The sequence below is a fragment of the Aethalodelphis obliquidens genome, unplaced genomic scaffold (assembly GCF_003676395.1).
Source record: "Aethalodelphis obliquidens isolate GAN/ISIS:26980383/991018 unplaced genomic scaffold, ASM367639v1 scaffold51, whole genome shotgun sequence".
In the NCBI taxonomy this organism is placed as follows: Eukaryota; Metazoa; Chordata; class Mammalia; order Artiodactyla; family Delphinidae; genus Aethalodelphis; species Aethalodelphis obliquidens.
Genome location: NW_020837995.1, coordinates 7,921,441 through 7,946,187, shown reverse-complemented (window position 1 = coordinate 7,946,187; position 24,747 = coordinate 7,921,441). Strand labels below are relative to the sequence as shown.

Below are 24,747 nucleotides of genomic sequence, written 5' to 3'. Positions count from 1 at the left end.
GTATGTCAATTTATTCTTCTCTTTTTATTATGTGGATAAATTAAGACCTATAAGTAACCCTATGAGTAGCTTATTTTAAAAAATCATGTTTTAAAATCGACAGTTTCTATATCTGCATATCAGATTAAGGCTTTACTATTTTACCTGAGGTTTATAACATCAAACATTTGTTTATGTACCCATCCCATGAAGAATAAAAAGGTGTAACTTCTATTTATATATTTACCTGATTCTGACTTTTACTGTTCTCATCTTCATTGTCAAAGATGATATCACTGTCAGAATCTGAAGCAGGTCTTAAAAAGAGAAAGAGAGAAAGACTAAAGAAACCAAATTCCCTGTTACAATTCAATAGCTCAGAGTTATGATAAACTGTATCCAAATGGATACAATGAAATAAAACATGAATGTAAATGACCAGGGTGGATTCTGAGATGCGTTAAACTTTATTAACATCTTTTTAATTAATTAATTTATTTATTTATAGCTGTGTTGGGTCTTCGTTTCTGTGCAAGGGCTTTCTCTAGTTGTGGCAAGCGGGGGCCACTCTGCATCACGGTGCGCGGGCCTCTCACTATTGTGGCCTCTCTTGTTGCGGAGCACAGGCTCCAGACGCGCAGGCTCAGTAATTGTGGCTCACGGGCCCAGCCGCTCCATGGCATGTGGGATCATCCTGGACCAGGGCTCAAACCCGTGTCCCCTGCCTTGGCAGGCAGATTCTCAACCACTGCGCCACCAGGGAAGCCCTGAGATGCGTTAAACTTTATTTTAGGATCATAATTACTGGTTTGGTAACCCTTTTTAGAACTGCAGTAGGTCCTATGTCAAGACTCCAAATTAGTTCCTTTATGCTCCACAGAGTCGGAAGCCCTTATCTAAAAAGAATGCTCTTTTAAAAATCCTATTAAATGTATTAAGAGGAGGGACTGGAAGAAGTCTCTATTTTTCCTTCCTCCAGGGCTTGGATTTTGGAGATCTCTTGAAGATATTAGAGGGGAAAAACCCCTGGACTGAATTTGGTTACTCTCTAAAAGTGAGTTGCATATACATGTATTTCATCATAGTCCACAGGACTGGATTTCTAACCAAGTCCCTCCCCTTCCCCGGCCAGGGCTTGGCGGGGATGAGCCAGCAGCGCCCGGGAACTCTTACAGGAAGGACTGTGAGAAGACGCCGTCGTGCTCCTCGTCGTCATCCTCGTCGCTGCTGGAGTCCGGGCCGGCGGCGGGGAAGCGGGCGCTGCCCGAGCGCTCAGCCGATGTGCTCCACTCCACCGAGCTGCTGAGGATGGGCGGCGGCGCGGCCGCCTCCACGCTGCCCGCGCCGTCCGTGTCGCTGTCGCCGATGGGCAGTCGGGGCAAGGCTCGCCCATCCAGGGCCTGGGGCCCCGCGTCTGGGGGCGGCGTCGCGGGGCCCGCCGGCCGCTCGTGCCTCTCGATCCAGGCGTTGTAGTAGCGCACGATGTTCTCGTGGTGCAGGCGCGACAGCAGCGTCACCTCGCCCTTGATCCTGCGGAAGTGCCTGCTGGCCGGGTTGATGGGGATGCGCTTCACCGCGTAGCAGCAGCCGTCCAGCTTGTTCTGCACCTGCCGCACGAAGGAGAAAGGAGAGGGGTCCGGCAGGTCAGCCACTCCAAACCCTGTACCGACTGGCATTCCTACCGTGTCAGCCCATCCCCTCCCAAGGAGAACCCCGAGTTCTGAGTCAGAACCCACAGCTACAGTCGAGGACCACGTGTCTGAAGTTCTTAAGCTGAAGAAAGTCGTGACTGCCAAAAACAGAAAACATTTCACCCCAAGCTAAATGTATAGAGCCTGCTAAGAGACTCTGGGGAAAACATAATCTCCATTTTAATCATTCATTTTATTGACAATTATGTCCCTGCTTTCCCAATATTACATCTGCTATCTAAATTTCCAAGTAAACCTTGTTGCTTTTTTAACCTTGTTTTTAAAAAATTATTTCCCAAACTCAGTGTAAATTTTTAGAAGGTGATTTTAGTTTCTCTCCACTTGTTTTTTTAAACTTAAAGTCACCAAACACAAACTAAGCAACAGTTTTAACAGACCTGCATGCAAATTCTAATTCTCAACTTATAAAGAACTTGGGCAAATGACTTAATTTCCTTGAAGCTCGATTTTTTAATCTATAAAATGGCATTTATGCCACTTCCCTTACCTCAAAGGCGACTGTGAGGATTAAATGAAATGATGTGAGTAAAGCACCTGTATCAAGGTGTCACAGAGAAAGGTGTTCAGTAAATAAAGTAATTGGCATTAACACAATTACTGCCCATCGATTTTATTACTAAGATTGAAGATTTACAACTGATGTTATGTAAGGAAACTAGAACAATACAATTGAGAATAAAAGAAAAACACAAGAAAAATACAAGAAAATGTTTCAAAGGCCAAATCTCCGTATTTTACACAGAGGCATCCTTATCCCGGGCAGTTTTGCTATGCAATTGGGTCGACTGAAGTCTTTTTTATAAAATTTTTTTGTTTTCTGAACCTTCCAGTTCCAACCATGCAGGGCAACTGAAGTGATGGAAACTAACAACTTGCCCATCGCGGAGGGAGAAACTAGTTGGTTACAAAAGAGAGCATCATTCTCTTATTTGGCTCATAGGCTTCTATGCCGAAAACTACTTTTAGGAATGAGAAAGGAATACTATAAAAGTGAGCTTCAGATTATCTTTTTGGGGGTACAGAAATAGTGGTACAAAGTACATTTTTGAGTAAAACAGGTGTCAGTCTGAATGCTGGCTGAAATGTCTTAGTGAAGTATGTGACCTCAGGCAAATGACATAACTTCTCTCAGCATCGGTTCCCTCATCTGCAAAATGGGATAATACCTATTTCATGAGAATGTCATGAGATTAAACGACAAGGTTCATGAGCCACCTGGCACACAGCCGCAAATAGGAAATGTGCTCCCAAAAAATGACAGCCGTGTGTTCCTTTACTGCCACGTTAATAGAGTGGAGGACTGTGGGGAAGTTCTGGCACTGTCTTTCAACCTCATATCTCAGTACATATCACATATGCTATTGTAACCAAGCAGGACCCTATGGGGCCTTCCCAGGACAAATCGCCCACCATGTCCTCTGCCTGTGTCTTGTTTGTAGAAAAGCTTTATTCTCCCAGGCCTCCCGAGTCACAAAAGGCTGCTCAATAATGACTGAAAGAATGTGAACATGTAGTGACAAAAAAATAGCAGTTGGGCCAGGAGAATTGGTAACAATTTAAAAAGTGAATCAGCCATATAACAGTCACAGAATCTTTAGTTCTTTCCTGAAGGACATGGATAACATGTCTGATGCATGTCCCTGAGTTGTTTTACAGATACTAAAACTAAAACCTCCACCAGGTAGAAGAATCTAACTGCATGATGAGCATGAGCATGTAGCCCCCAGACTGGCTGGAACCGGTCTGGTTCCAGTTAACATCTTAACTGATGATGTTAAGCCCCGTGACACCACCCTCTTACCTCACCGTCACCCAATCAAAGAATGGTACACGAGCTGATCATGCACCCTGCAACTCTCTCCCTCACCTTGCCTTTAAAAATGCTTCCCTGGAATCCACTGGGGAGTTTGGGTCTCTTGGTTATTAGCTGCCCGTACTCCTTGCTTGGTGCCTGCAATAAATGCTGCAAAATCCTCTATCAAATCCTAGTGTCAGTAAGTTGGCTTTACTGTGAGTGGGTGAGCTGACCCAATTTTGGTTTGGTAACACTATGTGTCACTGACTGGGGTGTGGGGCTTGCTACACTAGAACTCCTAGGAATTCATTTACTAAAATGCAAAGGTGCATTAACAGTAATGGGTCCAATTGCTAATGAAATTCCAGATCTCTGAGGAGATGGCCCTACCTTAACCTGAAAATAGAGATGGGGTGTGAGGACTGTTGCGTTCTCACAGGGAGAAACCACAGGAAAAACATGGGGGATTAAGTTACTAAGATGTTTTTGTTATATGAGCTTACTAATCAGTTTTAAGTACTTGAAAGGAAATGAAGTTTGATCATGTTTGGAATTCAAGAATCTAAAATTAAAGTTAAAGGAGTTGATCAAAATTATAAAGGGATAATATAAACTTCAATCATCCACTTCTCTTAACGATAACTATGATTACCTGATCAGGATATCTGTCTGCCCAAAGTAGACCTATTTAATCACCTAAACGTAATAGCTATATTTTCAAGAAGAAAGTTGAAAATTTCCCATGATATTACGACTTTCTTTTGGAAAACCTGCTTAAGTTTGTCTTTCTGTAGAAAAACTAATGTAATTCTTTTTTCAATGTAAAAGGCCTTCCACAGTGATACAGGTAATGCTTCCTAATAATACTCTCAGAATCCGAAACACACTCATGCCCTATTGATGGTGCGCTACTTTCTTTTTTTGTTTTTGTTTTTGTTTTGTTTTGTTTTTGCGGTACGTGGGCCTCTAACTGTTGTGGCCTCTCCCATTGCGGAGCACAGGCTCTGGACGCACAGGCTCAGCGGCCATGGCTCACGGGCCCAGCCGCTCCATGGCATGTGGGATCCTCCCGGACCAGAGCACGAACCCATGTCCCCTGCATTGGCAGATGGACTCTCAACCACTGCGCCACCAGGGAAGCCCATCTGCTACTTTTTTATGGGTAAGATGACATATCTCATATGGATTTGATAACAGTAATCTGGGACTCTTAAATTCAAACAAAATACTTAAATTACACAAAAAGAGTTGAAAACTCTCTCTTAAGGGGCAGATGATAATAAAAGTTGCCCAAATAGCCTGGAATAAGTAAGGGAAGACCTAACAGCAGCACACCTTAATAATGCATCACGGAGCAGCTTCAGGATGGCGTGGAATCACCTTCCTCCACACAAATACATCAGAAATACATCTACATGTGGAACAACTCCTACAGAACACCTACTAAACGCTGGCAGAAGAACTCAGACCTCCCAAAAGGCAAGAAACTCTCCACATACCTGGGCAGGACAAAAGAAAAAACAGAGACAAAAGAATAGAGACGGGACCTGCACCAGTGGGAGGGAGCTGTGAAGGAGGAAAGGTTTCCACACACTAGGAAGCCCCTTCGCGGGCAGAGACTGCAGGTGGCGGAGGGGGGAGCTTCGGTGCCACGGAGGAGAGTGCAGCAACAGGGGTGCGGAGGGCAAAGTGGAAAGATTGCCGCACAGAGGATTGGAGCTGACCAGCACTTACCAGCCAGAGAGGCTTGTCTGCTCACCGGCTGGGGCGGGCGGGGCTGGGAGCTGAGGCTCGGGTTTCGGTGGGATCCCCGGGAGAGGACTGGGGTTGGCTGCGTGAACACAGCCTGCAGGGGGTTAGTGCACCACGGCTAGGTGGGAGGGAGTCCGGGGAAAAGTCTGGAGCTGCCGAAGAGGCAAGAGACTTTTTCTTGCCTCTTTGTTTCCTGGTGCGCGAGGAGAGGGGATTAAGAGCACTGCTTAAAGGAGCTCCAGAGACGGGCACGAGCCACGGCTAACAGCGCGGACCCCAGAGACAGGCAAGAGACGCTAAGGCTGCTGCTGCAGCCACCAAGAACCCTGCGTGTGAGCACCGGTCACTATCCACACCTCCGCTCCCGGGAGCCTGTGCAGCCCGGCACGGCCAGGGTCCCGTGATCCAGGGACAACTTCCCCGGGAGAACACACGGCACACCTCAGGCTGCTGCAATGTCATACTGGCCTCTCGCCCCGCACTCCGTACCCCTCCCTCCCCTCCGGCCTGACTGAGCCAGAGCCCCCAATCAGCTGCTTCTTTAACCCTGTCCTGTCTGAGCAAAGAACAGACGCCCTCAGGCAACCTACACGCAGAGGCGGGTCCAAATCCAAAGCTGAACCCCAGGAGATGTGTGAACAAAGAAGAGAAAGGGAAATCTCTCCCAGCAGCCTCGGGAGCAGCGGATTAAACCTCCACAATCAAACTGATTTACCCTGCATCTCTGGAATACCTGAATAGACAATGAATCATTCCAAATCGAGGAGGTGGATTTTGGGAGCAACGATATAAATATATATTTTTTCCCTTTTTCTCTTTTTGTGAGTGTGTATGTGTATGCTTCTGTGTGTGACTTTGTCTGTATAGCTTTGCTTTTACCATTTGTCCTAGGGTTCGGTCTGTCTGTTTTTTGTTTTTTTTTTTTTAGTATAGCTTTTAGTGCTTGTTATCATTGGTGGATTTGCTTTGTGCTTTGGTTGCTCTCTTCTTTCCTCTTTTTTTTCTTTTATTACTTAAAAAACATTTCTAAAAATATTTTTTATTTTAATAACTTTTATATTTTATTTTATCTTCTTTCTTTCTTTTTTTTCTTCCTTTTATTCTGAGCCGTGCGGATGACAGGCTCTTGGTGCTCCAGCCAGGTGTCAGGGCTGTGCCTCTGAGGTGGGAGAGCCAACTTCAGGACATTGGTCCACAAGAGACCACTGAGCTCCAAACAGTGAAAATCTCCCAGAGATCTCCATCTCAACGCCAAGACCCAGCTCCACTCAATGACCAGCAAGCTACAGTGATGGACACCCTATGCCAAACAACTAGCAAGACAGGAACACAACCCCACCCATTAGCAGAGGGGCTGCCTAAAATCATAGTAAGGCCACAGGCACCCCAAAACACACCACCAGACGTGGACCTGCCCACCAGAACAACAAGATCCAGCCTCATCCACCAGAACACAGGCACTAGTCCCCTTCACCAGGAAGCCTACACAACCCACTGAACCAACCTTAGCCACTGGGGGCAGACACCAAAAACAACAGGAACTACGAACCTGCAGCCTGCGAAACGGAGACCCCAAACACAGTAAGATAAGCAAAATGAGAAGACAGAAAAACACACAGCAGATGAAGGAGCAAGATAAAAACCCACGAGACCTAACAAATGAAGAGGAAATAGGCAGCCTACCTGAAAAAGAACTCAGAATAATGATAGTAAAGATCTTCCAAAATCTTGGAAATAGAATGGAGAAAATAAAAGAAACGTTTAACAAGGACCTAGAAGAACTAAAGAGCAAACAAACAGTGATGAACAACACAGTAAATGAAATCAAATATTTTCTAGAAGTGATCAACAGCAGAATAACTGAGGCAGAAGAACAGATAAGTGACCTGGAAGATAAAATAGTGGAAATAACCACTGCAGAGCAGAATGAAGAAAAAAGAATGAAAAGAATTGAGGACAGTCTCAGAGACCTCTGGGACAACATTAAACACACCAACATTCGCATTATAGGGGTCCCAGAAGAAGAAGACAAAAAGAAAGGGACTGAGAAAATATTTGAAGAGATTATAGTTTAAAACTTCACTAATATAGGAAAGGAAATAGTTAAGTCCAGGAAATACAGAGAGTACCATACAGGATAAATCCAAGGAGAAACACACCAAGGCACATATTAATCAAACTATCAAAAATTAAATACAAAGAAAAAATATTAAAAGCAGCAAGGGAAAAACAACAAATAACATACAAGGGAATCCACATAAGGTTAACAGCTGATCTTTCAGCAGAAACTCTGCAAGCCAGAAGGGAATGGCAGGACATATTTAAAGTGATGACGGGGAAAAACCTACAACCAAGATTACCCAGCAAGGATCTCATTCAGATTTGACAGAGAAATTAAAACCTTTACAGACAAGCAAAAGCTAAGAGAATTCAGCACCACCAAACCAGCTTTACAACAAATGCTAAAGGAACTTCTCTAGGTAGGAAACACAAGACAAGGAAAAGACCTACAATAACAAACCCAAAACAATTAAGAAAATGGTAATAGGAAGATACATATTGATATTTACCTTAAATGTAAATGGATTAAATGCTCCAACCAAAAGAGAAAGACTGGCTGAATGGATACAAAAACAAGACCCATATATATGCTGTCTACAACAGACCCACCTCAGACCTAGGGACACATACAGACTGAAGGTGAGGGGATGGAAAAAGATATTCCATGCAAATGGAAATCAAAAGAAAGCTGGAGTAGCAATTCTCATATCAGACAAAACAGACTTTAAAACAAAGACTATTAAAAGAGACAAAGAAGGACACTACACAATGATCAAGGGATCAATCCAAGAAGAAGATATAACAATTGTAAATATTTATGCACCCAACACAGGAGCACCTCAATACATAAGGCAAATACTAACAGCCATAAAAGGGGAAATCGACAGTAACACAATCATAGTAGGGGACTTTAACACACAACTTTCACCAATGGACAGATCATCCAAAACGAAAATAAATAAGGAAACACAAGCTTTAAATGATACATTAAACAAGGTGGAGTTAATTGATATTTATAGGACATTCCATCCAAAAACAACAGAATACACTTTCTTCTCAAGCGCTCATGGAACATTCTCCAGGATAGATCATATCTTGGGTCACAAGTCAAGCCCTGGTAAGTTTAAGAAAACTGAAATCCTATCAAGTATCTTTTCTGACCACAATGCTATGAGACTAGATATCAATTACAGGAAAAAATCTGTAACAAATAGAAACACATGGAGGCTAAATAATACACTACTTAATAACCAAGAGATCACTGAAGAAATCAAAAAATACCTAGAAACAAATGACAATGAAAACACAATGACCCAAAACCTATGGGATGCAGCAAAAGCAGTTCTAAGAGGGAAGTTTACAGCAATACAATCCTACCTTAAGAAACAAGAAACACCTCAAATAAACAACCTAACCTTACACCTAAAGCAATTAGAGAAAAAAGAAGAAAAAACCCCCAAAGTTAGCAGAAGGAAAGAAATCATAAAGATCAGATCAGAAATAAATGAAAAAGAAATGAAGGAAACGATAGCAAAGATCAATAAAACTAAAAGCTGGTTCTTTGAGAAGATAAACAAAATTGATAAGCCATTAGCCAGACTCATCAAGAAAAAAAGGGAGAAGACTCAAATCAATAGAATTAGAAATAAAAAAGGAGAAGTAACAACTGACACTGCAGAAATACAAAGGATCATGAGAGATTACTACAAGCAGCTATATGCCAATAAAATGGACAACCTGGAAGAAACGGACAAATTCTTAGAAATGCACAACCTTCCGAGACTGAACCAGGAAGAAACAGAAAATATGAACAGACCAATCACAAGCACTGAAATTGAAACTGTGATTCAAAATCTTCCAACAAACAAAAGCCTAGGACCAGATGCCTTCAAAGGCGAATTCTATCAAACATTTAGAGAAGAGCTAACACCTATCCTTCTCAAACTCTTCCAAAATACAGCAGAGGGAGGAACACTCCCAAACTCATTCTATGAGGCCACCAGCACCCTGATACCAAAACCAGTCAAAGATGTCACAAAGAAAGAAAACTACAGGACAATATCACTGATGAACATAGATGCAAAAATCCTCAACAAAATACTAGCAAACAGAATCCAACAGCACATTAAAAGGATCCTACACCATGGTCAAGTCGGGTTTATCCCAGGAATGTAAGGATTCTTCAGTATACACAAATCAATCAATGGGATACACTGTATTAACAAATGGAAGGAGAAAAACCATATGATCATCTCAATAGATGCAGAGAAAGCTTTCGACAAAATTCAGCACCCATTTATGATAAAAACCCTCTAGAAAGTAGGCATAGAGGGAACTTTTCTCAACATAATAAAGGCCATATATGACAAACCCACAGCCAATATCATTCTCAATGGTGAAAAACAAACCATTTCCACTAGGATCAGGAAAAAGACAAGGTTGCCCACTGTCACCACTATTATTCAACATAGTTTTGGAAGTTTTAGCCATGGCGATCAGAGAAGAAAAAGAAATAAAAGGAATCCAAATCAGAAAAGAAGTAAAGCTGTCACTGTTTGCAGATGACATGATCCTATACATAGAGAATCCTAAAGATGCTACCAGAAATCTACTAGAGCTAATCAATGAATTTGGTAAAGTTGCAGGATACAAACTTAATGCACAGAAACCTCTTGCATTCCTATACACTAATGATGAAAAATCTGAAAGAGAAATTAAGAAAACATTCCCATTTACCATTGCAACAAAAAGAATAAAATATCTAGGAATAAACCTACTTAAGGAGACAAAAGACTTGTATGCAGAAAATTATAAGAGACTGATGAAAGAAATTAAAGATGATACAAATAGATGGAGAGATATGCCATGTTCTTGGATTGGAAGAATCAACATTGTGAAAATGACTATACTACCCAAAGCAATCTACAGATTCAATGCAATCCCTATCAAACTACCAATGGCATTTTCCACAAAACTAGAACAAAAAATTTCACAATTTGTATGGAAACACAAAGGACTCCAAATAGCCAAAGCAATCTTGAGAAAGAAAAACAGAGCTGGAGGAATCAGGCTCCCGGACTTCAGACTATACTACAAAGCTACAGAAATCAAGACAGTATGGTACTGGCACAAAAATAGAAATATAGATCAATGGAACAGGATAGAAAGCCCAGAGATAAACCCACGCACATACGGTCACCTTATCTTTGATAAAGGAGGCAAGAATATACAGTGGAGAAAAGACAGCCTCTTCAATAAGTGGTGCTGGGAAAACTGGACAGCTACATGTAAACGAATGAAATTAGAATACTCCCTAACACCATACACAAAAATAAACTCAAAATGGATTAAAAACCTAAATGTAAGGCCAGACAATATCAAACTCTTAGAGGAAAACATAGGCAGAACACTCTATGACATAAATCACAGCAAGATCCTTTTTGACCCATCTCCTAGAGAAATGGAAATAAAAACAAAAATTAACAAATGGGACCTCATGAAACTTAATAGCTTTTGCACAACAAAGGAAATCATAAACAAGACAAAAAGACAACCCTCAGAATGGGAGAAAATATTTGCAAATGAAGCAACTGACAAAGGATTAATCTCCAAAATTTACAAGCAGCTCATGCAGCTCAATACCAAAAAAACAAACAACCCAACCCAAAAATGGGCAGAAGACCTAAATAGACATTTCTCCAAAGAAGATATACAGACTGCCAACAAACACATGAAAGGATGCTCAACATCATTAACCATTAGAAAAATGCAAATCAAAACTACAATGAGATATCATCTCACACCAGTCAGAATGGCTATCATGAAAAAATCTACACACAGTAAATGCTGGAGAGGGTGTGGGGAAAAGGGAACCCTCTTGCACACTTGGTGGGAATGTAAACTGATACAGCCACTATGGAGAACAGTATGGAGGTTCCTTAAAAACTAAAATTAGAACTACCATACGACCCAGCAATCCCACTACTGGGCATATACCCTGAGAAAACTATAATTCATAAAGAGTCATGTACCACAATGTTCATCGCAGCTCTATTTACAATAGCCAGGGCATGGAAGCAACCTAAGTGTCCATCAACAGATGAATGGATAAAAAAGATGTGGCACATTTATACAATGGAATATTACTCAGCCATAAAAAGAAACGAAATTGAGTTATTTGTAGTGAGGTGGATGGACCTATAGTCTGTCATACAGAGTGAAGTAAGTCAGAAAGAGAAAAGCAAATACTGTATGCTAACACATATATATGGAATCTAAAAAACAAAAAAAAATGGTCATGAAGAACCTAGGGGCAAGACGGGAATAAAGACGCAGACCTACTAGAGAATGGACTTGAGGATACGGGGACGGGGAAGGGTAAGATGGGACAAAGTGAGAGAGTGGCATGGACATATATACACTACCAAATGTAAAATAGATAGCTAGTGGGAAGCAGCCGCATAGCACAGGGAGATCAGTTCGGTGCTTTGTGACCACCTAGAGGGGTGGGATAGAGAGGGTGGGAGGGAGGGAGATGCAAGAGGGAAGAGATATGGGGATATATGTATATGTATAACTGATTCACTCTGTTATAAAGCAGAAACTAACACACCATTGTAAAGCAGTTATACTCCAATAAAGATGTTAAAAATTTTTTTTAAAAAATCCTTACAAAGAAACAAACAACAACAAAAAAATAACACATCACTAGTTTTCCAGCTCAGTAATAGTTCGATAATAAAAGCCATCAAGACCATCTGGGGCCATTTCTCAGTTTGAATTCCACCTCTTTTCTAACCCTGTAACCCTCTTAGCTACAGCAATTGTAAAAGCAAATGAGAGAAAAAGAGACCAATTTTCTTTCTAAACCAAAGCACACAAAAAGGTTCTTCATGCAGAGGTCTTAATTCAACGTGAAGTGCAGTTATAATCATGTGGTTTTCACGTTAACGCACTACATCAAGCAAGGGAAGAGGAATGATGTGTTCTTAATGTGTCTAGTGTAACTTTAAATAAAGCCTTTAACTGCACGAAGGGGAAGATTATTGTTTCAAATGGTCATATTCACTTCCCTCCCTACTCTCAAAACAGAAGTCCTTAAGTATGCAGAAATGGAACAGGGAAAGAGCTTTAAAAGGGACTGGCGACAACTATGTATCGCACCTTGATGACAGCTCCAAAAGCTCCTTTGCCAAGAAGCTGTAATTCTTCAAACTCAATGAAGTAGCGGGAAAATTGTCTCTGTGTCTCACTGAAGAACGCAGCACTGGGTAGCTGGTTGCTGGGAATAACAGTTTCCACGTAATCTTGTCCTCCAGAATCTGAGATAAAACAAAAGGTAAGAGGCAACTGAGGCTTTAAAAATAGAGGAAGAGCGGCAACATCCAATGACCATGCAAGCACGGGAGGAAAGGGCCCCAACCAGGGAGTTTTAAAAAGTACCTCTTACCTGGCAGACTCTTTAATACTTTCCTCACCCTGTCCTCCTTAAAGTAGGTAGAAATATACAGTTAGCCCACGTTTACAGGTAGGGGTAACTGAGAGTAAAGAAATGACTGAACGACAGAGCCAGAAGCCAAACCCAGGTCTCTTGATCATCCCGGTCTCTGTTGAGGCTCCTGCATCTGCTACTTGAGTAACAGCAGGGAAATCTAGTTCCAAGGCAGTAATAAGGGTGACATGATGATAAGGGTGACCCCACACTAAGAGGCTCCACCACCAGACACTCCATCAGAAGAGGCGGGAAAAACCAGGATGGCAAAACACTTCCACGTATACAGGACACACTGAATGAATGGATTTATGTATAGCTCAGCATAAAACAGATAAAATAAATGATCCATGCAGTCCTTTCCAGTCTTAAGTTTACGTATACCTTCAAAATAATTTATGTTAAATAGGCTATCAGAAAAGAACGGTAACAGACTCACCTTCGGGACTTTGTTCCAGTGAAGGTATTTTTGGCTGAGGATTTATAAAGCTGTGTTTTAACAACTGCTGAGGACTCCATCTTTCCTTGTCATCTAAGCAGACACACCTCAGTGAGAGGAAAAAAGAATCTCAGTGATGCACAAAATAAATGCTAAACTAATTAATCCAAGGCTTTTAACTATGGGTTTATTTTTAAAAGATACACATTAGAGAATTCATGTTACTATGGGCCAAAATGTGCTCATAAGTGAATTTAATAAACCTTCTTGCAGGATTTACATGCTGAGCACCAGGCTGCATATAAGTGGGGGAATTAATAAAAAAAAGTACAGTCTCTAGAGGCAAGAAGACTGATGCTCACAGAACAATATTTTTAAAAGTCTAGGATAAGACAGCACAAGTAGGTCATGAATTTTCACTCCCACTAACAGCTTAATGAATTGCCATGCTAAGCTAAGCGTTTCTGGGGAACAGTCATAAATAAAAGTTCCCAAAGGAAAAGCAAATTAGATAGCTGATGCAGGGCTGGGGCCCATTATGATAAACTTCAGATGAAGCCTGCTCATCACAGTTTGAAGTATGTTGGGAACAATTAAGAACAACCTTTTAAAAGCCCCACATTTTATCACCTAGTTTCTTTTAATTATCATTCCTTGAGCCTACTAACTTTCTGTTTAATGTTCTAACAAACAATTTGTTTAATGAATGAAAACAAGCCATACCTTTAACCCAGTGTTTTTCAAAGTGGGGTCCCCGACCAGCAGCATCAGTATCACCTGGGAATTTGTTAGAAATACAAATTCTCCACCCCAGTCCTAGTAAATCAGCAACTCTGGGGGTTTTTGCAGTAATCTGTGCTTTACCAAGCTCTCCAGGTGGTTTCAATACAGAAGAAAGTCTGAGAATCACTGTTCTAACTAATCTAATAAGCTAGTTGGCTTTCATAACAATGACCCAAGTAGCACCTGACCGTAATTATAAAAAGGTATTTAAAACAATCAACCATCACTGTGAATTATGGACTTAAATCTACACCTATACATTGGTGACAGCAAGTATCATAAAGGGTAACATTTAATTTTTTCATGTCACAACGCTAAAAAGTAAAGCACTCCTAATTTCATACTTTGAGAGCGCAAGAAAAGACTGCAATAAAAGCATTTGTATAAGATACTGTATTTTCCCCTAAATTTAAATTAATTTTTATTTATTTTAACATCTTTATTGGAGTATAATTGCTTTACAATGGTGTGTTAGTTTCTGCTTTATAACAAAGTGAGGGAGGAGCTTCAAGATGGAGGAAGAGTAAGACGCGGAGACCACCTTCCTCCCCGGAGATACATCAGAAATACATCTACACGTGGAACAACTCCTACAGAACACCTACTGAACGCTGGCAGAAGACCTCAGACCTCCCAAAAGGCAAGAAACTCCCCACGTACCTGGGTAGGGCCAAAGAAAAAAGTAAAAACAGAGACAAAAGAATAGGGACGGGACCTGCACCAGTGAGAGGGAGCTGTGAAGGAGGAAAGGTTTCCACACACTAGAAGACCCTTCGCGGGCGGAGACTGCGGGTGGCGGGGGGGAAGCTTCGGAGCCACGGAGGAGAGCGCAGCAACAGGGATGCGGAGGGCAAAGCAGAGAGATTCCCACACAGAGGATCGGTGCCAACCAGCACTCACCAGCCCGAGAGGCTTGTCTGCTCACCCGCCGGGGCGGGCGGGGCTGGGAGCTAAGGCTCCGGCTTCGATCGGATCACTGCGAGAGGACTGGGGTTGGCGGCGTGAACACAGCCTGAACGGGGCTAGTGCGCCACGGCTAGACGGGAGGAAGTCCGGGAAAAAGTCTGCATCTGCCGAAGAGGCAAGAGACTTTTTCTTGCCTCTTTGTTTCCTGGTGCGCGAGGAGAGGGGATTAAGAGCGCTGCTTAAAGGAGTTCCAGAGACGGGTGCAAGCCACAGCTAACAGCGCGGACCCCAGAGACGGGCATGAGACGCTAAGGCTGCTGCTGCTGCCACCAAGAAGCCTGTGTGCGAGCACAGGTCACTATCCACACACCTCTTCCGGGGAGCCTGTGCAGCCCACCACAGCCAGGGTCCCAGGATCCAGACACAAATTCCCCGGGAGAACGCACGCCGGCCTCTGCCGAAGGCTCGCCCCGCACTCCGTGCCCCTCCCTCCCCTCCGGCCTGAGTGAGCCAGAGCCCCCGAAGCAGCTGCTCCTTTAACCCCGTCCTGTCTGAGCGAAGAACAGACGCCCTCAGGCGACCTACACGCAGAGGCGGGTGCAAATCCAAACCTGAATCCCAGGAGCTGTTCGAACAAAGAAGAGAAAGGGAAATCTCTCCCAGCAGCCTTGGGAGCAGCGGATTAAATCTCCACAGTCAACCTGATATACCCGCATCTGTGGAATACCTGAATAGACAACGAATCATCCCAAATTGAGGAGGTGGACTTTGGGAGCAAAGATATATTATTTTTTCCCCTTTTTCTCTTTTCGTGAGTGTGTATGTGTATGCTTCTGTGTGTGATTTTGTCTGTATAGCTTTGCTTTCACCATTTGTCCTAGGGGTCTGTCCATCTGTTTTTTTTTTACCTTTTAAATTTTTTTTCTTATTTTTTATTTTAATAACTTTATTTTATTTTACTCTATTTTATTTTATCCTCTTTCTTTCTATTTTTTCTCTCTTTTATTCTGAGCTGTGTGGATGAAAGGCTCTTGGCGCTCCAGCCAGGAGTCAGTGCTGTGCCTCTGAGGTGGGAGAGCCAACTTCAGGACACTGGTCCACAAGAGACCTCCCAGCTCCACGTAATATCAAAAGGCGAAAATCTCGTAGAGATCTCCACCTCAACACCAAGACCCAGCTTCACTCAACGACCAGCAAGCTACAGTGCTGGACACCCTATGCCAAACAACTAGCAAGACAGGAATACAGCCCCATCCATTAGCAGAGAGGCTGCCTAAAATCATAATAAAGCCACAGACACCCCAAAACACACCAACAGACGTGGACCTGCCCACCAGAAAGACAAGATCCAGCCTCATCCACCAGAACACAGGCACTAGTCCCCTTCACCAGGAAGCCTACACAACCCACTGAACCAACCTTAGCCACTGGGGACAGACACCAAAAACAATGGGAACTATGAACCTGCAGCTTGCGAAAAGGAGACCCCAAACACAGTAAGTTGAGCAACATGAGAAGACAGAAAAACACACAGAGATGAAGGAGCAAGATAAAAACCCACCAGACCTAACAAATGAAGAGGAAATAGGCAGTCTACCTGAAAAAGAATTCAGAGTAATGATAGTAAAGATGATCCAAAATTTTGGAAATAGAATGGACAATATACAAGAAACGTTTAACAAGGGCCTAGAAGAACTAAAGAGCAAACAAAGTGAATCAGCTATACATATACATATATCCCCATATCTCCTCCCTCTTGCACCTCCCTCCCACCCTCCCTATCCCACCCCGCTAGGTGGTCACAAAGCACAGAGCTGATCTCCCTGTGCTATGCGGCTGCTTCCCACTAGCTATCTATTTTACATCTGGTAGTGTATATATGTTCATGCCACTCTCTCACTTCGCCCCAGCTTACCCTTCCACCTCCCCATGTCCTCAAGTCCATTCTCTACATCTGTGTCTTTATTCCTGTCCTGCCCCTAGGTTCTTCATAACCATTTTTTAAATTAATTTTTAATTACATCAGTAACACATGAATACTTTCTCCTTCCAAATATTAAAACACTACTGGTAAGGATAAAGTCTTGGACAAACGTCCAAGCAAAAGATGAAGTTTTAATTTGTGGATACTGATTTTTTAAAAATGACATCATCCTGTACATATTATTCTTCAACTTGCTTTTTTCATTTGACCACAGACAAGGCTCTGCACCCAATTCTACTGAGGGGAGGGGCTGTTTCTCCACACCAACAGGCAATTCCCCAACACCAGTTGGGTGTCGTATGTTCAACTCAATTGTGACACTATCTACCTGGAGAGAGCATCAGATCACACAGGTTAAGGGCTCAGTCTTATGAGACTGCCCTCCCCATCCCCACTTGGGACACCAATAGCAAGCCCAGGCCGTGACCGGATTCCAACGACCTTCTCCCTGGGTTCAATTAATTTGCTAGAGCAGCTCATAGAACTCAGAAACATTTTACTCACTAGGTTACCAGCTTAATGTAAAGGGCTATAACTCAGAAACAGCCAGACGGAAGAGATGCATAGGGGTGTGTGGGAAGAGCCTTGGAGCTTCCTTGCCCTCTCCGGGCCGCCACCTACCCAACACCTCTGTGTGTTCACCAGCCCGGAAGCTCTCTGAACCCTGTCCTGTTTGGCTTTTAATGGAGGCTTCACTACAAAGGCATGATTGATTAACTCACTGGCCACTGGTGATCATTCAACCTTCAGCCCCTCCCCTCTCCACAGAGGATGGGGGTGCGACTGACAGTTCCAAACCCCTTAATCACGTAGTTGGTTCTCCTGGCAACCAGCCCCATCCTTAGGTACTTTCCAAATCCACCTCATTAATATAACAAGAGACAACTCTGCTGTTATCCCCATTTTTCAGAGGAGGAAACTCAGGGTAGGGAGTTTAAGTCACTCGCCAGAAGGGATAAAGGTGGGATATGAACCCAGCTGTCTGGCTCTGAGTCTGGGCTCTTTTCCATCACAGAGACTGATGTGAAACAAAACCTTTCTCCAAAGGATGCTCACCAATAAGTAAAAATATAACTGCAAATGAAATGCTGCTATACTTGTCTGGGAATGATTTTTTTTTTCCTTTGTTAACTGGGGCTGGACAGCAAAGGTAGTAAAACAATCCTGTACAGCTGCTTCTAAACCAAGCACAGTCTATCAAACTCTATGAAGAAAGAAACATACTAATCAATCTAAAGGCAACCATGTTATTAACAGAATAAGAAATAGTGCTGATCTCAAGTTCAAAACTGACAGAGTGGGCTTCCCTGGTGGCGCAGCGGTTAAGAATCCGCCTGCCAATGCAGGGGACACAGGTTCGATCCCTGGTCCGGGACGATCCCACATGCCGCGGAGCGACTAAGCCCATGTGCCACAACTACTGAGCCTGCGCTCTAGAGCCCGTGCGCCACAACTACTGAGCCCACGTGCCACAACTACTGAAGCCCGTGTACCTAGAGCCCGTGCTCTGCAACAAGAGAAGCCACCACCGTGAGAAGTCTGCGCACCGCAATGAAGAGTAGCCTCCGCTCGCCGCAACCAGAGAAAAGCCCGTGCGCAGCAACGAAGACCCAACGCAGCCAAAAATAAATAAATAAAATAAAATAATAAAATAAATAAATTAAAAAAAAAACTGATAGCACAGAGTTTTTCTCTAAGAGGAAAACTAGGAAAGTTTTACCTACTGAGTCCTTCCTTTTACTGTTAAATGTGAAAAGATAGGTTCTACTTAAAGTTTGCAGTGTTGTATGTGAAAATACATAATGCTATTGCTAACCTCTACTAAGTTATTCTTGACCAATGAGGAAGGGCAGAAAGCTAAAGGTGACATTTTGAAGAACGAAATCAGGGAATTCCCTGGCAGTCCATTGGTTAGGACTCCACACTTCTACTGCTGAGGGCCCGGGTTCAATCCCTGGTTGGAGAACTAAGATCCCACAAGCCAGGAGTCCCCAACCCCTGGTACCTGTCTGTGGCCTGTTAGGAACTCGGCCACACAGCAGGAGGTGAACAGAGGGCGAGTGAGCGAAGCTTCAACTTCATTTACAGCCGCTCCCTACTGCTCACATTAATGCCCCTTAAGCTGTTTTCTAAATGGGAGGCCTTGTCTTTGACCCCTTAGGAACCAGCAGCAAAGGTGGACAGAGAGGTATTCCATTTGGAATACCTGGGGCATTTCTCCTCCTAGCAATCCCTATTGACTTCCTAGGATATAACAGGCAGTCCCCAAAAAGTAGTTTGAAAACCTACTATTAAGAGCCCAAGTGAATTTAGAAGAATGTAGGAGTTATGGGAATGATAAATATAAGTGAGAAAACAGAACATATGTGGGTGGGAAAGGATTGGGAGAACAAAGAATTAACTCTAATACTGTTCACTTTTCAGCTTATACACATGACTTAGACGTTTAGCACATTCAAGCACAACCAAAAGTATAGGAGTAAAGTGCAATTAGAGAGAAATCTCAATGATACTCACTTCTTTAGAAAATCTTGAAAGTCAGCTGGTAAGTCACTAGGGATGGTCACAGGGTACTCTTCACACTCCTGTCCTTGGCTGAGGGAGAGCAGCAGAAGGCCAAGACGCCAAACATCCCCTTTCTTCCCCGTTTTATAAGGTAGGGCACTGTCACTAAAACGAACCCGCGTTTGCTCAAACACGTCCTCCTTGCAAATGTCTGCTAGGCGCTTAGAAATGCTGTAGTCTGTAATCTTGATGGTGCCCTCTGCATCCACTAAGACATTCGATGCACTCAGAACCTTGTGCACCACGGAATTGCTGTGCAAATAATCAAGGCCTGACAAGAGCTGAGTCGCGTACCTGCGAAGCTGATGCCCGGGGACAGGGCCCGAGTGGCTTAGGTGGGCCGAGAGGGAGACCCCATTAGTGTGCTCCACTAAAATGTCCACCACAATGGAATCGTCGTGCTCTTTGAGATTCATTGCAAAGTAGCGAACTACGTTTGGATGGCTCAATTTTACCAGTGAGTTGAATTCCGTTTCTGCCCCTTGAATCTGGTATGGAAAAAACCAGTAAGGTGATAACTGGGTTGGTAGGCATTAACTAGTGTTTCACTTTAGAAGTGAAATATTTAATAGAAAATGCACTTTCAAAGGAGAGGAGAAGGAATATGCCCTGAACTGAGTCCTCTCCTAAACCACATGGTCAACCTACAAGTTCATAAAGATGGACAAGTTTCAAAAGCAACTTCTTTTGCGATATGGCCACCAGAAAAAAGAAACATTAATTTAAAAATAAGTTTTCCTGATTATAAAGATTCACTGTCAAAATTTTAATAAGTACTAATACAAAAGAAAAACCCCACAATTTATCTTTATGGTCACTACCCAAAGACAACTGTTAAGATTGCAGTGTCTTTACTTCCAGGGTTTTTTTTTTTTGTCATAAATACACATACATTTCCAAACACAATGCTTTACCTACTATTTTATAACCTTTATTATGTAACACTGCAATATGCAATATTAAATGTTCTCCTTAAGCTCAGTATTATAAAGAACTATAAAATTCTCCAGTCCCCAAAAATTCAGTTGTGAGGCAGTATTTCAAAAAACTGAGAAAATGCAGATGATTGCAAATAGCACAGTTATGAAGTACTCTTTAATCCCAGTTGGAGAGACAGCTATTAATGGAATAATAAGGGCTGAGAAAGGAGGTTGAGAAGCAGCTGCAAAAGTTTTGACCATGTTGTGAAAGTTCTGAAAGAGGCAGCAGGGGCTGAGAAAACTTATGGTCTTCCACCACCCTCTCTGGTTAAACAGATCTCATAGCATTTTGGGTCATCTTTGGTGGCCAATGAAATGCACAGCTATTTTGTTTTGTCATCGCCTTAAGCTCGAGATTAGTCCTTTTGCTCAGTGAGCCATCTTGGATGCCTACCTGCTTTTTGCACTTATCAATCTTCTCTTTTTCTTGACTGGTAAGGAATGGACCCATTTTTTTCTGCCATTGAAGAACCCACTCATACAACAAGACAAAGCCGCCAGTGGCTGTTTCCAAAGCATTGTAAACTAATTTTCCAAGCTGCTCATCACTGCCTGCACATTGAAAGAAAATATAATTAAATTTCACTGGTACATTTTCTGTGGGCATTTAAAAAAAAAAAGAGGGAATAGACAATCATTCATTCAACAATGGATACCACGTACTAACTATGAAAAATGTGATTTCATGTAATACATGCTCTTTTGTAACCAAGTTTTGGTATTTAACAATATACTCTGAACTCTAAAATATTAAATTTTACAAAGGGACAAGATTCGACAGTGAGATCTTAGTATCGGACTAATGTTTTCTTCTACTAGCCGTTACTGACGATGTTACTTTCATAACCAGTCCACCTCTGATGACCGCGCCTGCTGGTGTGGTAGAGCAACCCTCACACAGCTGCTAAATACCAACTAATGTAATAGAAGGTGTTTGGAACTAGGAACGCTCCATCAATGCAGATGAGTGTACACAGTGAGAACAGGTTTTAGTAACTTGGAAATTTGAATACATCAATGATTTTCTAAACACAAAATGTGAATATGCTCAGTAAATACAAACTGGCCAATGGCTTCAAGGGAAGGAACCAGTCGTGACAGTTTAAATTTGAAGCATGTGAGAGAGACACATTCATTTAGTGATAGGCATATGGTTTCGACCTATACCTGAGAGAGCTCAATTTTTGTAACACCAAAAATTTTCTTACAAAAATCTTAATTTTTATTAAAGACTATAATAGAAAATCACCAAAAAATTGGAAGTGGAGAAAAATATTACCCACAATATCACCATTTCGTTTTATTTCTCTTCTAGCTCCCTCTACCCGTTTTTTTTTCCTAATTTACCAAATCGTAGCATATATAACAGGGTTTCTCACCCTGGGCACTATTGACATTTGGGACCAGATAATCCTTTGTTGAAGAGGGCTGACTTGTATACTGTAAGATATTCAGCAGTATCCCTGGCCTCTATCCACAAGATGTCAGTAGCACCCCTTACCCTAGTTTTAATCATCAAAAATATCTCTAGATGTCACCTAATGTCCCCTAGGGAACAAAATCGCCCCAATTGAGAACCACTGATATTCTTTTCTTTTTCTCGTATTCTTTTTCTCTTACTATATAAATAATATTGATAGTTCTCCATGATGCTACATTAGCTGCATAATGAAAAGTGAAGTAACCTGTATACATAAGACAAAGTGGTCTTGGCAAAAATACTTTGGAGAAATGTGGCTGAACTAACTCACCTAAAGAAGCAGTTTTACTTCATAGAAATGCTGACCATTTAAGAGATTTTATTTAAAATGATCTGTTATGCTAGTCATAATTCCTGACATTCTCAGCTAAGGGGAAAAAAAAAAACACCTAATGTTTGAAAATGTGTCAATCAAAGGAAGCAACCTATGGAATGTTGGATCTATGCAGCACACGCTGGAGACACACGATAGTAAACGTTTATGGGACGGAATGTGATGTGATTTACATAAAGCCTAATTAAATTCGTGAACTATATGGCACAATGTCTTGCAATATTTATCTCCCCAACTGGGACTAAGTGGGTATTTCATAGTTGCTGGTTGGGTTTTTATTTTGTATTATAGTTCTATTATTGCCACCCTCCTTTTGTCACTTTTGTGTGATGGGGATAATAAAAGGGACAAAAGAACACACTGCAGTGAGGCTGAAGGAAAATGTTACCAAAAGAGCTCAGACTGATACTCTACTATGTGCTACCAATGATCATCTATACAGAAGCCTCTATAATGCTGTAATATATAAGGAATAATATCTAGGGAAGTTCTTGATTCCCTCTAGTTCCAACAGCTTTAAAGCAAATGTTAATTTATTGATCTGTTACAAAAACATTTCTCAGAAAATCAGGACATATTTTAAAAACTAGACCCGTCATGAGAAAACAAAATAAATAATTTACTTGGTGGTTTTATAGAAAAAAAAAGTTCAGGCTGCAAAAGTGTCTCCTCATGAGGGTATTAAGTAAGGTGAATCTGTCTAATGAGTACCAGTGAGACTAGGAGACAAAGGTAAGGTAATAAGCAGTTGGATTAATTTGCCTTCCTGATTTCCCCAGATTATTAAAAGTTGTGAGTTTTATGTTGCCAATTCATGAGTCGGAAATGCCTCAGAGTCAAGGACAGTCTCAGGACCAAAGCCAAGCATCTCTATCAAGGTCTTAAGCCTGCCCAAACAGTTGCTGTGTCTGAACAGGGCAGGCTCTGCGTATGTACGGAATCCTGCATGGTCCAGGCAGCCTCAGTCAGCCAAGGTTGAGTGTCCAGATCACAGACTCTTCAGATGCTTGATTTCTTCTCCCTCCACCTGCTGCCCTCTCCCGGGCAACTCCCCTGTTTATTTATAGCTCCTCAAAGAGGAAGGGAAAAGATAACGAAAGAAAGCAAACTTGATCCAGGTAATTTAGCTACCTGTTAGCTCGGGTAAGAATACTCATGGGATTGAAAACTGAACTTAACTGTCAAATTCACCATATGCAAGTGATCCCTACACCAATTAGTGGCTGTATCTGTATGACTGATAAAAGATCATGTACATTTAGGGCAAAGGAAGTAGACACTGAAAACTTAATATAAACAATTAAAATAGCAAATTGCTGAATGAGATTCACTCCAAATAGCCACCTGCTAAATAAGGTGGCTGAACTGCTAAATAAAACACATAGAAAATAAAGTGGTTTTCCTGGTCTGGTACAGTATGCCAAGCAGGAAAGCGCTAAGCAGCTGGACAGCAAATTAAGAAAATGAGACTTGACCATTAAAGATCATAGGCATTAGAACTCATCTTGTTACACATATTTTATCAGCAACAGATGCACAAGATGCAAAATTCTACTGATTCATAATATTTCAACCATTTTGGTTTTGAAAAGCTTGGCTAATTCTAACGACGGCAAATTTTAAATTACCTTTCTGCTAACGATATTGCCAAGAGCCTGGGTTTTTATTTCCATTTTACAGAAGGGGAAACCTGAGTGACTTCTTCTAGTCATCAGGAACAGGAGCTAGGTTGACTATCAGCTTAAAGAGTCTTCCTTGGACCGCGCTGGTGTAGACGACGCGGCATCTATTCTACCCCATTCCTTCATGATTAACTTTCGTCATTAGAATAATTTAAATGAGTTTAGCTAGTTTACTCACCAATACATTTCCCTTTGTGCACCATGAGCTGATCAGGACTACCCATAGAGAAATACAGGATTTCACAAGAGCCAGGAGAATCTTCACTACTACACACAGAATACTGACGTTCTCGCCTTAAAAATAAATTTGGACAACGATTTTTTTCTTTAAGATTAACACAGGAAATTCTTGCCCCTCCATTTCTTCCTGCTTACTAGCCCACTCACTGTCCAACATCTGTCTCTGCTGGGAACTGAGCTGAAGGTGCTAATGGGAAAGCTGTCCAAGCCCCCACTCGCCATTGAGTCTTCCCCACATGAACTCTACAAACCCCTGCTCTACACCTGTGCTGCCCAGTATGGTAGCCACTAGCCACATGTGGCTACTTAAACTCAATTCAAACTCAATTAAATGAAAAATTCAGTTCTTCAACTGCAATAGGCACACTTAAGTACAGAGATACCTCATTTTATTGTACTTGGCTTTATTGAAATTCAAAGCATCTGTGGCTTTTTTTTTTTTTTTTAGATTGAAGGTTTGCGGCAACCTTGCATTAAGCAAGTCTATCAGCTCCATTTTTCCAACAGCAGTTGCTTACTTCATGTCTCTGTGTCACGTTGTGGTAATTCTTGCAATATTTCAAA

General features: G+C 42.0%; 1 protein-coding gene across 5 annotated transcripts in view; it reads right to left on the bottom strand.

The window, feature by feature from the left end:
* The window catches only part of EIF2AK4 (eukaryotic translation initiation factor 2 alpha kinase 4), a 114,095-nt gene that overhangs the window by 52,655 nt on the left and 36,693 nt on the right, over nt 1-24,747 (bottom strand). For 4 of the 5 annotated variants that reach the window (XM_027083854.1, XM_027083853.1, XM_027083855.1 and 1 more), the window contains 7 exons: nt 24,122-24,237; nt 20,842-20,999; nt 19,420-19,955; nt 13,230-13,336; nt 12,463-12,620; nt 1,153-1,586; nt 227-296 (listed from right to left, as the gene is read on the bottom strand). In XM_027083854.1, coding sequence (XP_026939655.1) covers nt 227-296; nt 1,153-1,586; nt 12,463-12,620; nt 13,230-13,336; nt 19,420-19,955; nt 20,842-20,999; nt 24,122-24,237 — 1,579 coding nt within the window. The remainder of the gene's footprint in view (nt 1-226; nt 297-1,152; nt 1,587-12,462; nt 12,621-13,229; nt 13,337-19,419; nt 19,956-20,841; nt 21,000-24,121; nt 24,238-24,747) is intronic. The other variant, XM_027083857.1, reaches the window with a different exon arrangement.